The sequence below is a fragment of the Molossus molossus genome, unplaced genomic scaffold (genome assembly GCF_014108415.1).
Source record: "Molossus molossus isolate mMolMol1 unplaced genomic scaffold, mMolMol1.p scaffold_m16_p_5, whole genome shotgun sequence".
Taxonomy (NCBI): domain Eukaryota; kingdom Metazoa; phylum Chordata; class Mammalia; order Chiroptera; family Molossidae; genus Molossus; species Molossus molossus.
The window spans coordinates 84,091,247-84,105,334 of NW_023425388.1; the positions used below are offsets into that span (position 1 = coordinate 84,091,247).

Here is a 14,088-nt window from a genome sequence, read left to right on the forward strand (position 1 = left end):
AGTACATTTGCCATTGATCCAGACTTTAGCAGCAGGGACTGTGTCAACTGCTGTGATTTATCTTATGAGTGTGTGATCTGAAATCTTCAATTACCCATCTAAGTCTGGACAATGACTTGAAGAAATGACTGATACAGTTAACTGTTTAAAGTTAAAACCAACATAAAATAAATAAATAAAGTTAAAACCAAGTGCACTCAACATCCAGAAGGTCAATAGTCTCTTAGTTGTAATTCAATGAAGTCAATTTCACACAGTACACAATTTTTTACTGTTATAAACATAACTAAAAAAAAAAAAAAAAATGACCAACAATGTTTTCTGACCACAATGTGATCAAACTAAAAATTATTATCAATAACAAAGAATGTACTTCCAACTGGAATTAAATCTATTATTTACCCAATAATAAACAATTTTTGGATAAAAGAGAAATACAAATCAAAATTACAGAATTCCTAAGAAATAATGATAATGCTATAAATCAGTCTGAGGTACACATCAATCTTAAAAATGTGATTAAAGTAAAATCCATAGCTTTAGACACATCAACAAAAATAAAAGAATAAATATAAATAAATTAAGTTCCTGGCTAAAAGCATTTAGCTAGGAAACAAACAAAATAAATCGAAAGAAAACACAAGTAAAAAAGAAAATAGAAACATTATAGAACAGAAAAAAGAATAATTATAATTAGTAAATCAAAATATATTTTTTGAAAAAAATTAACAAACCAGGCAAACCACTAGCTAACTAAGGGTGTGGGGGGTGTGGGGGGGAATAAACACAATAAACAAGACAAAAAAACCTGAAGGAAAAAAATCCTAATATTCTATTTTGTAGACATCACTGCAAATAAATTTAAAAACCTGAAATGGGTAATTTACCAAATATAGTTTACTAAAATTGAACTCCTTAATGATAGAAAGCTGAAATATACCACTTCCTCAAAAGAAATAAAGTCATTAAGTGACTACCCTACCAAAAAAGCACCAGGAACAAATGATTTCACAGACTGAAACCTTCAAAGTCCAGCTTGTTCAAATGTTCTGTAAAATTTTCCAGAGAAGTGAAAAGGAAAGAAAATGTCATAATTCCTTTTATTTATATATGTAACATCAATACCTAAACCTAATAAAGATAATGCAAAACTGATTATAAACTAGCACTTATAAATATTTATGCAACAATACTAAATACTATCTGGAAACATAATCAAATGTCACATTAAAAGAATAACACACCATAACCAGTGATATTTATTCCAGGAATGCAAAGTTGATTCAATATCAGGGAATCCATTAACATAATATACTATAGTAATAAATTTAAGAAGAAAATAATATAATCATCTCCATAGGTGATAAAAAAAGCTTTTCAACAATATTCAACACTGTTTTCTGATGAAAAAACATTCAAGAAAATTGAAATCAAGGGATAGTTCCTTGTTATGGACTAAATATATCCTCCCAAAATTCACATGTTGATGCCTCAACACTCAACGTGACTGTATTTAGCAATAGGGCCTTTATAGAGGCAATTAAAGTTAAATGACATAAAAAAGATATAGCCCAGCCCTTGCCGGTTTGCTCAGTGGTTAGAGCGTCAGTTTGAGGACTGGAGAGTCCCAGGTTCTGTTGCCGCTAAGGGCGCAGTCTGTCCCCAGCCTCAACTGGGGTCATGTGGGTGGCAACCACTTGATGTGTCTCTCTCACATCATGTTTCTCTCTTCTTCTTCCTCCCTCCCAGTCTATCTGAAGATAAATGTAAAAATGTCCTCAGGTGAGGATTAAGAAAAAAAGAGAGCCCAAATCTGATAGGATTAGTGTCCTTATTAGAAGAAATATGAGAAAGCTCACTCTCTCTTTCTCTTTCCTTCTCTCTCTCTCTCTCCCTGCCATGTGAGGACACAGAGAAGTGTCTGTTTACAAGCCAGGAAGAGAGCCATCACCAGGAACTGAATCTGGTACCTTGATCTGTGAGTTCTAGCCTCTAGAACTGTGAAAAAATAAATGTCTGTTGTTTAAGCTATCCAGTGTATGATATTTTGTTAAGGCAACCTGAGTTAATAAGACACTTCCTTAACCCAAGATCAAGCAAGAACAAAGAAAGAATGCTCACTATTTACACTGGTGGTATTTAGCCAATGTAATCGAATAACAGAAATCAGTCCCAGGTATAAGAACTGGGAAAGAAGTAAAACTATCTCTATTTACAGATGAGATTATGTACCTGAAATCCCTAGAAAGTGAATGATAAAACTGAACAATAAACTCAGTAAAGCAGGATATAAAATCAGCACATAGAAATCAACAGTCTTCATATAATTAGTAACCAATATGGACCCCGATAAAGAAGATACCTACTTAGAAGGGCTGCTGGTAGCTTAACTGGGCTCATACATAAAAAAAAGCCTAGCAGCTATTTCTGCCCAGGAGCCTGTCATGCAAACTGCATTACTGGGGAAAACCTGCACTGAGCTACCCGTCTCTAGACTGAACTGCCTGCCTGCACTGTGCTCCTGCCATCTGAGCCAGCCACTATAGAAGAACTCCTGGAATCCTATTTCAACCAATAGGACTGAGGCTTAGTCCAACTGGAACCGTGCAGCTATAACCCTATCAACACCTTTAGTAACCAATCAGGGCGGCTTCATTCTGGCCAGTCAGGACAGTGCCTTTTGGACCAATCAAACTGTGAAGATGTGGAGTCTTTATTTACATGAGAATAGGACTTCTGTCTAGATAAGCCTGCTCCCCTCTGGCTCAGAGAGTGCACTTTCAATTTCCACCAAAGATGAAGACCCCGTTTCCCTGGCTGGAGCTGAAACACCAAAGGTGTCTTGCCAGAGCGGAGCAAAGCAGACCTGTGCAGAAGCAGAGCAGACCAGAACAGGGTGGAGCAGAGCTGTGTAGCCAAAGAGGACCCCGGCCTCAGGACTGCCTTGTCCGGAGGCCACCTAAAAGCCGGCTCTTTTCACAGCCACGCTGTATCACTAGTGAGCTATTCCACAGCCGTGCTTTATTACAGTTGAGCTGTGTGCACTAAATCAAGTTTCCTTCATCTCCGCATCCCAAATTGGAGATTCCTGTTGGTGTTGAACTGGCACTGATGACTATTGGTTGACACCGGTTAGAGGAAATAAGGCAAAACAAAACAAAACACCACTACTTATTATGGCAACAGAAAAGATATTTCAAAATAAATTTAACAAACAAATGTGTAAAACCTACATGAGAGAGAGTTTCAAACACTCCCGAAAGATAATAAAATTAGATTTGAACAAATGGGAAAAAAAAAAACAGCTCTTGTTCTTGAACAGGATGACTCAACATGATAAAAATAATTTATAAACAACATAATCCCAATAAAAAAACCAACAAAATTTTTAGAAAGTTGGACAGGTTGATATTAAACTTCATATGGATAAATAAACAGGCAAGAATAGCCAAGAAAATACTCAAAACAGATATTCATGAAGACAGAGTAGCCTGATCAGACATAAAAACAGTCTAGTCTCTATAATTAAAACTATGGCCCTGGCCGGTTTGGTTCAGCGGTTAGAGCGTCGGCCTGCGGTCCTGAGAGACCCGGGTTCGGTTCCCGCTAAGGGCACGTACCTCGGTTGCAGTTTGTCCCCGGCCCTGGTCGGTTGTGCAGGTGGCAGCCACTCGATGTGTTCCTTTCACATCGATGTTTCTCTCTCTCTCTCTGTTCCTCTCTCTCCCTCCCACTCTACCTGAACAAAAAATGGAAAAATGTCCTCGGGTGAGGATAAAAAAAAATAAAAATAAAACTGTGAAATTCTGATACGGGAATAGACAGGACAGTGGAATACAACAGAAAGTCTAGAAACAAACCCAAGTACACACAAAACTTAAGTATATGATGAAGGTAGTCTGGGGCCAAGATAGACTGTTAAATGCACGATGCTAGGACAAGTGATTAGTCATCAGGAAAAGATACTATTAGGTCTACACTTCCTATGGTACAAAAGAACATTACCTCCAAATGGACCAGGGATCTAACTATACCACATAACTACTAAAGGAAAATATAGGTATTTATTTTTAAACAGGATGTTATGTAGAAAAAGGCTTTCCAATTTTCAACAATGACTGAGAATCTAGATGCAATAAAAGACTAATAAATATACAACATTTCAAAAAGTTTGCATGGCAAAACAAAAACAAAAACAGGAAACAAAAAAACCCCACTCCACCATAAACAAGTTCCATAAACAAAGTAAAAAATGACATGGACAAAAAGATGGAAAAAATGGACCTTTAACATAATTTTTTAAAAAGTTCAACCTCACTCATAGGAAGATAAACATAACTATACTGGGATACCATTTCTTACCTATTAATTGGCAAAACATGACAATATAAGCTGTTGGCAAGGCTGTGGGAGATAGGCATTTTAATGCATCACGTGGAAATGCAAATTGGCACAACCCTTGTATAGGGGAACTTGGCAACGCACACACACACCTTTTGAACCAATAATTCTACTTCAGGAATTTGCTCTGAAGACACACCTCCAAGAATACAAAAACTCATATGCATAAAGTTATTTACTGCAGAACTGCTTGTAACTGAAAAATAGTGGAAGCAACCAATATACCCATAAAGAGTGGTTAAATAAACCGTAGTACGTCCATGCTATGACGTTCTATGCACCTGTGAAAAGAATGAAGGCTATCTCTATGAGTCAATGTGTATTGATTTCTACACATTGTTGAAGGGAAGGGAAAAAGAAGTAGCAAACAATATCAATAGTATGTTAGATTTTGTATAAGAAGGAAAAATAAAATGTAAATGTATCATTTAAAAAACAAAGACTAATGCAATTGGTCGGCTACAAGAGTTGGATGCAGGTGGGAAGGATAGAAGAAATGTAGTATAGTGATGTCACTATCTTTTTGTCTAGTTTTAACATTGAGAACCATGTTGAAGCTCAACCAAGAAAAAAGAAAACAAGAATAGAGGGAAAAACCTACACTGGAGCCCTGGTCGGTTTGGCTCAGCAGTTAGAGCATCAATGGTCAAGGGCACATACCTTGGTTGCAGTTCATCCCCAGCCCTGGTCAGGGTCATACAGAAGGCAACCAGTTGATGTGGCTCTATCACATTAATGTTTCTGTCTCTCCCCCGCCCCCCTTCCCACTTTATCTGATGATAAACAGAAAAGCATCCTTGGGTGAAGATTAAAAAATAAAAAATAAAATAAAAAACCTACAACGGAATATGAACAGAAGTAAATGAATCAAACATTATTAGAAACGGATAACATAACCACATTGGAGGGTAGGAGGTGGTGGGGGAAACTAGCCCAGGCAATTTTAAACACAGTATTTATATTATATGTCCCCAGGTTAAGACTAAACAAAGATGAATTCTGGATAGTAGGCTTCTTTGATCTAGAGGCATGGGTTAGCAATCCCGAAACCACATTCTTTGTATTACAGCACTAAAAAGTAAGTAACATAAGCACCTATACTGTAGATAACATGAGCTAGATATCTCATTGTCAGAGGGGTTAACAATATGAAAGGGAAACGACAAAATGAACTCTGTGGTGTTGGATTAGGATTAAAGGTATTAGTATGAATGCATGCTTTTCATTTATCGGTAGATAATTATACAAAGATACACTATACATAATGTATATATGTAAGTTTGTATATACATATATATATACACACATACACACACACACATATATATGTATATATATATATATATTTACTAAATCTATCTGTTGATAGGGCATGACAGCTCACTGGTCTAAACTTAGAGATCAGATATTTATTTCTAATACTGTTTTCCATGAAAAAGAATCAGGATTCCTTAAAGAAATGGCTGATTTCAGGGCTGGGACAGGGCATGTACAAGATAAATCTAGAATATCCTAGGCCAGACCAGAAAGAGGACTCAAAGAATGATGAGGACATCACAAAAAAACACAGGAGCTAGCTTGAAGAAGCTCCCACTGGAAATCTGGGATAATCTGAGCATCAAAATGAATAATAAATGAAGGATTATAAACCATAGACTAACATAAGAATCCATGAGTCAACACAGACACAAAAGGAGGAAAAGCTCACCCTTTCAGTAGAAAAAAACTAATATACATAGAAGGGATGATGAAATGAGAAAATCACCACTCGATGACAATTGTCATAAAAACAACTGATTCAGAAAAGAATCATTGATGGATGCCAACACTAATGGATACAAGCTTGATGAGTAACAGGGTATTTACATAATTTCAAAGAGTCTTCCCATCAGATGAGTACTGATGAATGGAAACAATGCTACAGTGCAGAAACCTGGGAGATACCAACTTAGCCAAGAGATCAAAGTTAATGTGACCAGTAAATGGAACAAATTGATATTGTGTGCTTTCCTGATACAATGCACTGAGAACATCATTTGTAGGGCTTTCTTGCCAGAAGTCTGAATCAAATCATGAGTAAACATCAGACAAACCAAATTAGGAATTTACACAATAACAGGCCCATAAACTTCAAAAATGTCAACATCATGAAATACAAGAAGAAACACAGAAACTGCCCTCGCCTTTAATCTCCAAAATAACGGAGACTAAGAAGACATGACAGCTGAATGCAGTATATAATTTGAGAATTAATTTTACTATAAAAGGCATTTAGACAATTGGAGATATATGAATAAGGTCTGTAGGTTAGTAATAACATCAATGTTAAATTCTACTATTTTGATAACTGTTCCGTGATCATGTAAAAAGAATGTCCTAAATTTCTAGGGAATAAACACTTTAGTATACAGGGGTTCAGAGACATTATGTTGAAACTTACCAACAGTTTAGAAAAAAATTGAGGGAAAAGTAAAGAAAATGTGGTAAAATGGTAACAGTTAGAAAATCTGGGTGAAAGGTTGTGGCAATTATCCAATTCTTGCAACTTTTCTATAAGTCTGATATTATGTCAAGATAAACAGGTAAAAAAAAAAAGCTGCTAGTTTCAATGGTCATACAATTAAAGATTATGAAATAATAGCTGGTCTCTATTCCCCTAAAAGGCTCTATAGCCTAGTGGCTGAGATCAGCCAGACCTTAGTCCAAGTCTCAACTCTGCCTATGTGACTTTGGACAAGTTGTTCATCTTCTCTGATCTGCTGTTTCATGGGAATGTATAGGGTTCTTAAAGGATTAAACAAAATCAAGGATGTCAAAAACTTGTACCGCTTTGGAGCCACACTGAGAAAGTTTAAGTCCTGCTTAGCAATTTACTAGCTGTGTGACCTTGAACAAGTTATTTAACCTCTCTGTGCCTCAATTTTCCCATCAGTAAACAGGGGGTAAAAACAGTATCTATCTCAAGGGTTCTTGTGAAGACTAAGTAAGTTCACTGATGAAAGCAATTCGAATAGTATCTGACACACAGCAAGCACTGCATGCATGACAGTTATTTTCATTATCAGCCTAGGCCTCTACAGAGTAAGAATTCAGAAAATCTTATCTATCATTATCATTGTAAAGTATGTAATATTATCATCAATACAGCTTTTTTCAAGAGGTTTAGTGGTAAAGACAAAGAAAGTTTATTTTTTCCTCTTAAAATAGGAATACCTAAGCACATTAGAGAGACGGGGGATAAACAACACAAAAACAGAAACTGAAAATGCAAGAGACACAGAATCATTTCCAAAATGAAGCCTGAAGAACCTGTTTTCCTCCTTATAAATCATCTGAGAATTTAAGAGATATAATTTTAAAAGTTACCTTGGATGAAGGTATAAGATAGAATGTATATCTTTAAACATAACTTTGAATACACAGACATGTACTTTTACATTTCTTCTTCTATCAAAAGCATTTTCCATTAATACCTAATGGGCTTTAAAATATTTAGCTTCTCTTTTAAAGATCTACCTACAATCTCCCTGCTCCCCAAAACAGTTCATTTAAAATGAAAAATTTAAGCAAAATATAGGAAGAAATTATTCAGATAATTTACAAATTATCTGTTTACAAATAAGAAAAGGCTTTTCTTTTCAATAATATTTATTTTTAAATTTTATCTTTAGACTAATTGTCACTAATTCCATGGAAAAATGATACTAGCATATGTCTATAGATCAATATAAAAAGATGTCTAAATATTAAGAAAAAAACATGTAAAATAGTTTAGAGATATATATATTTGCACATACATAGAAAAGGTTAATATTAATGGCAAATGGATTTTTTTACTTCAATTTCCATCTTTATAGAGCAACTACTATGTCTCAGATACCTGAGATTAAAGAATCATCAAAAAGGCAAGTTAATATCCAAGGCACAATGACAGGTTCTCATTTCAATACCATCTGCCTTAAAAAAGAGACAGAACTCAGATCTACAGAGCCTATCCCACCTCCATCATTGAACACATCCTATCAATGAAATAAATGAGTACCACTACACTGAGTTAACTGCACAAAGATTTCTTGAAAGTTTAGAAATTTATAATGCAGTTATAGAAAATCATAATAAACTCATTTATTTAAAGAATATAACACATTTCTAAGAAAACAGAAAATAACTGTCCAAATGCCAAGTAAGCAAAAGAGCCTTATCAGTTAAAACACATTCTGATGAATTTAGGATTAAAGATTCAATCCTTGAGAAAGAATTCTCCTTTTTATTTTCTTCATTATTCCATAATACCATCACTCAGGGAGGAAAAAAAAAAAATCCCTAAAATTCAGTTATAAACAAGAAACCCAAACCTAAGCTTTACACCAAAATGGGAACCATTTTGATAGGTAAATACAACATACTTGTGCCTGCGTCTCTGAAAGGGGCACTAAGAAAAGATGATACAGGACCAAGAAGACTCAGTACTACTAGCATTGAAATCTTGAAGCCCACAATGTATTTGTTCCTACCCTGTAATTCTCTGCATATCTATGTTAATCTGAACATCAAACAACTATTTTTAAACAAGGCTTATTTCTCTGCAATGTCAAGAGTTACCTTTCTCCCACTAACCCATAGACTGCTACCAAATTGGAGGACCAGGAGTATGTAGTAATGGGGAGGGGGCAAACTAAAATCCAATAGCACCCTTCACCTTTCTGCAGCTTTTCATTCACCCATGTGAAGACAGAATAAGGGAAAACAAAAAACAGTGTAAATAAGGGAGAGCTGAGACACATGGTATACCTACCACACCCTAAGCACTGTGAAGTGTTATTGCATGTAATCTTCCTACAGTATAGATGATGACTAAGAAGTCTGGCCAGGGCCAATAACTTGTAGAAAAGACTGTCAGGAAGTCAGTCCTGGAGCTGTGATGAGAACCCAGTGAGCGATACAAGACCTGTGCTCAGAGTTGTTTTTCTCATGTCACTCATCCTTTCTAGTAACAGTAACAGTAGTTATTGTCCAAATATATAATCCTCATCTTCTTTTATTTAAAAATAAACCTTTTCATTATGAAAAATTTCAAAAATATGTAATGGTAGAGAGTGGAGAGTGTAACAACTGTGCGGCCACGGTTCAGCTTCACCTATTTGTCATTTTTGTTCCACCTACCCCTCTTCCCACCCCTTTTTTTCCTTAAATATTTGAAAACAAATGCAAGCCCGGTGGGTATGGCTCAGTGGTTGATCGTCAACTCACGCACCAAGAGGTCACCAGTTTGACTCCCAGTCAGGACACATGCCCAGGTTGTGGGCCAAATCCCCAGTGGGGGCATGCAGGAGGCAGCCAGTCGATGTTCACTCTCATCGATGTTTCTGTCCCTCTTCCTTCCTCTCTCTCTAAAATCAATAAAGAAAAATAAATAAATAAAATAAAAACAAATGTAAGACATTTCATTTGATGTCAGAATGTCCCTAACAAATGAGATCTTTAAAAAATAATATTACCACACCAAAAGCAATCATTCTTGACTATTACTGAATGCACAACTCCTCTTAAAATTTCTCTAATTACCTCAAAAATGTCTTCTTGCAACCGGTTAGCTTAAATCAAGATGTATCTCAATATATGACAGTTTCCTCCACTTCCTCCCTTCCTTTTTTTCACGCCATATATATACAGGCATACCTCAGAGATATTGCGGGTTTGGTTCCAGCCCACTGCAATAAAGCAAGTATCGTAATAAAATGGGTCATAATCTTTTTGCTAGTAGAGGTTCTTGCCTTCAATTTGTAAAAAATGCAACCTCTGTGAAATGCAATACAACAAGGTATGCCTATATAGACTTTAGGGTTGATACATATTTCTCTAGCTCCTTTATTTCCTCTAAACTGCTATGGGCTTGATCACATCGTGGTTCACCTTTTTCCACTGTTGTTGCAAGACTGCTCAGGTGCTACTGTTTACTCTCTACTGCATCACCTCAGGAGGCATTTGATATCCACTTGCCTTCTATTAGTGTTACAGTGTTAGTGTTTCTAGGTCCTTGGGTATGTGAGTCCCTAAAAACTTACCCAGTACCACATATCAGGGCAACGTACACATAGTGATCTAGCTCCCAGGTTAATCCAGAGCTGACTGAGAGACAACAGAGGTTAGCAGTTAACAGTCAGGGAAGCAGGGCAGGAATTGTTCCTCTGGTAGGTAAAAGGCCAAAAAGCAGAGAAGAGATGAAAGATTTGACTACAAATGGAAAGGAGGGCAGAAGATAAACAAGATGTTTAAAGAACAAGATACTGGGTTCCAATTACAGTTGTAAAGGACATTTTACACACTTGTGCCAATAAATGGTTCCAAATAAATTCAGAGAACTCAAGAGTTCTTTATTTTATGATGTTAGTTTACCAAAACAGCCTTACAAAATTTTCCACCTTGACTACAAAGTAGATTATCCCGGGAACTTCTAAAATACTGAGACATAGGTTCCACCCAATCAATTCTGATTTAACTAGTCGAAGGTAAGGACCAGATATATAGTATTATTTAAACATCTTTCCAGGTGACTCTAATTTGTAGCCATAATTGAGAATCAATGCTCTTGGCTAAGGGTAACAACAATAGCAGCTAATATTTACTAAACATGTGTTGTATGTTATGAACTGGTTCTAGGCACTTTACATGTACGAGTTCACTTGTTATGAGGAAACAGGCCCTGGTCAGTTTGGCTCAGCAGTTAGAGTGTCGGTCTGCGGTCCAGAGACACCCAGGTTCAGTTACCGCTAAGGGCATGTGCCTCAGTTGCAGTTTGTGCCCGGCCCTGGTTGGGTCGTGCGGGTGGCAACCACTAGATATGTCCCTTTCAAATCGATGTTTCTCTCTTTCTCTCTCTCTCCCCTTCCCACTCTATCTTAACAAAAAATGGAAAAATGTCCTCGGGTGAGGATTAAAAAAAAAAAAAAAAACACAAAAAACGAGTGAGGAAACAGAGGTCAGGTAACTTGTCCAGGGTCACAGGGCAAGCTAACAGCAGAGTTAGCATTAAATACCAGGAAGCTCAGATCAAAAGTCGATGCCCTTTTTGTCAATCCTCATCCAAGGATATTTTTCCATTGCTTTTTAGATAGAGTGGAAGGGAGGGAGGAAGGGAGGGAAAAAGAGGGAGTGAGAGACACACTGATTGGTTGCTTCCCGCAGGATCCTGACCAGGCTGGGGATCAAACCTGCAACCCAAGCACATGACCTTGTCTGGGAATTAAACCTGAGACTCTTCAGTCTGCAAGTCAACGCTCCAATCACTGAGCCAAACCAGCCAGGGCTCTAAAAACCCATGCCTTTAATGGCCATCATATACTGCCTCCTAAGCATGAATTATACTTGTATTCTTCAATTGCAAATAAAATGACCCAAGAAAAACAAAACAAACAAATGAGATAATTAACTTTCTCCTATTACAGTGGCCTTTTGTTGCAAAGGTAGGAGCACAGGCTTGTTAGAAAAGTAAACAAACAGACAAGAATCTTCTCAAAAGATTCAAATTTGAGATTTTCACACATGCTTTCAATAATTTCCCACATAATCATCCATAGAGCATCGTTATTCAATGTCAAATATCAAAAATTGCTTTAGTTTTAAAACTCAAGGCAGTAATATAGTACATGTACATTTATAAGAAAAGTTCCTACCTATTTCAGTTCTGCTAACTCCAATTCCATTATAAATTCTCAAGTGATTTAAATGACAAGAATCAGAATCTTCAATGTCAAAGTCACCAAATTTGATGCGCACTCTCTCTCCCATCCTTACACGAATCTCCCATTCACAAACGGTGCTGTTGGGATAGGTCTGTGGGTAGTTGATGGACATAAGGGTTCCACTTTCAGGGCCTAGCACAGTGTGTCCACATCCATCACCTTTAAAAAAAGTTAAAAGAACAATAAATTATTCTTACATCTTTAACTTAATCTATAATTAGGATTTTAATGAAGACTTTAAAATATGTATATTAGATATTTTACACTACCAATACTTTCCTTACACAAGATAAAACAGATGACATAGTTCTTAGTGTATCTATGCACAGGAGCCAAGAGAAGCCAGGTTCAGTCAAAATAATCAATAATTACTTTTATAATTTATGAGTTCAAAGAACTTTTCAATCCGAATTAGAAGTAAACATAATTAGGCAAAAAAAAAAAAATATATATATATATATATATATGGCATAAATCCACTCTTTAAGAGTATCAATTCATAGTAATTGTTTAAAGTAAATGTAAACTATAAAAATGAAAGTATGTGACCAGCTTCCTCTATTTATTTACAAATATCACAAATCCCTTCTAAAATCTGTGAGAAGGTGAATGATTTCTAAAAGCATATACATACTAAAGATTATGCAATTACTGACCATATCACACACTGCAAGTCACTCCTTAAAACATTAAAGTAATATTCATTGAAGTTTAATTTTATATTCTACTGAAAATTTTTTTAGTAATCCCTCTCCAAAAGCCTCCTTGTTTCCCTACAAAATGATGAGAAAAAACTTATTTAAAGGTTAGGAAAAATGACATTCATATCTTGGTAGCAGCATTATTTGCTCTAGAAATTTCTTCAGCAACTGGATATGAAAACTCATGTAACTTAACATATTGTTTAAAAAATCAAATATGTGTATCCCTTTGTTATGAAATGTATTATTTTACTGGGCAGGAGACATGTAATGTTGATGAGGAGGTTTCAGTTGCTGCTCCAACTGTACAGTGTAGCATTCCTTAATCATAGGATTCAAATGCATTCTTTCTAATGGGAAGATTAATACATCCTTTTAAAATGATAGATTTTTCCCTTCAAAAGAGCTACTCATAATCACCATTTGGAATAGTTCAGTGCTTACACAAAAAATTTGAAAGTGACACTGCTGGATTTTAACCTTAATATGGATTCAGATGGCTATAATAGAATTTCCTATTATCTTGAATTATTATTTTTAAGAACATGGTATCTTAAAAATAATAATTGGAAAACTGGCCTAGTGAATATGTGTAAGCCCAGTGATCATTTATTGGAATCATTTACTAAGACAGATGAAAGCTTTAAAGGCCTATAAATAAGACCTTAACATAGTATCTAGCAAGTAGGAGTTGCAAAGTAAATGTTTATTAACCTATGAAAGAAATAATTTCAAACTAGTCTCAAAACTAACTTTTAATGAAGAAACAACAACTCTGGAGCTAGATGACAATGCTTCAAATCTCTGTTGATAAAGAATTTTTATTCTCAAATCCATGAGTACTGTTACTTAGTCTACTTTTAAAAGTCAATCAGTACCAGCAATCTGGCTTCCTAAACAAGTCTCTCTCCTATAAAGCTTAGCTTTTAACCAACGTGAAACTCGATCTATATTCTACACCTGTTTGCATCCCACACACAAGAACTAGGCATAGCAGCTCAATAATAATATATAAGGGTGCCATAAAATAAATGTGAGTTTTTGTGTTATACACCCACTGATATTTTGCAAATATAAAATTTAGAATATGATACAACTCAAAGGGAAAAACCCCCCACGAATTTCTCCTAAAACTATCATGAAAATACCTTGAATATCTCTGTTGGATATCATCTAAATTGAAAACATAGGGATATAAAAACTTCACTGTGAAAATAAATGAATTGTAATATAAATAACTTTTG

The 14,088-nt window shown here is 35.6% G+C and overlaps 1 protein-coding gene across 3 annotated transcripts in view; it reads right to left on the reverse strand.

The window, feature by feature from the left end:
* DCBLD2 (discoidin, CUB and LCCL domain containing 2) overlaps window positions 1-14,088 on the reverse strand; it is an 88,740-nt gene that overhangs the window by 57,165 nt on the left and 17,487 nt on the right. For 2 of the 3 annotated variants that reach the window (XM_036243206.1, XM_036243207.1), the window contains exon 2: window positions 12,075-12,302. In XM_036243206.1, coding sequence (XP_036099099.1) covers window positions 12,075-12,302 — 228 coding nt within the window. Of the gene's footprint in view, window positions 1-12,074; window positions 12,303-14,088 lie in introns of those variants that run through there. The other variant, XM_036243208.1, reaches the window with a different exon arrangement.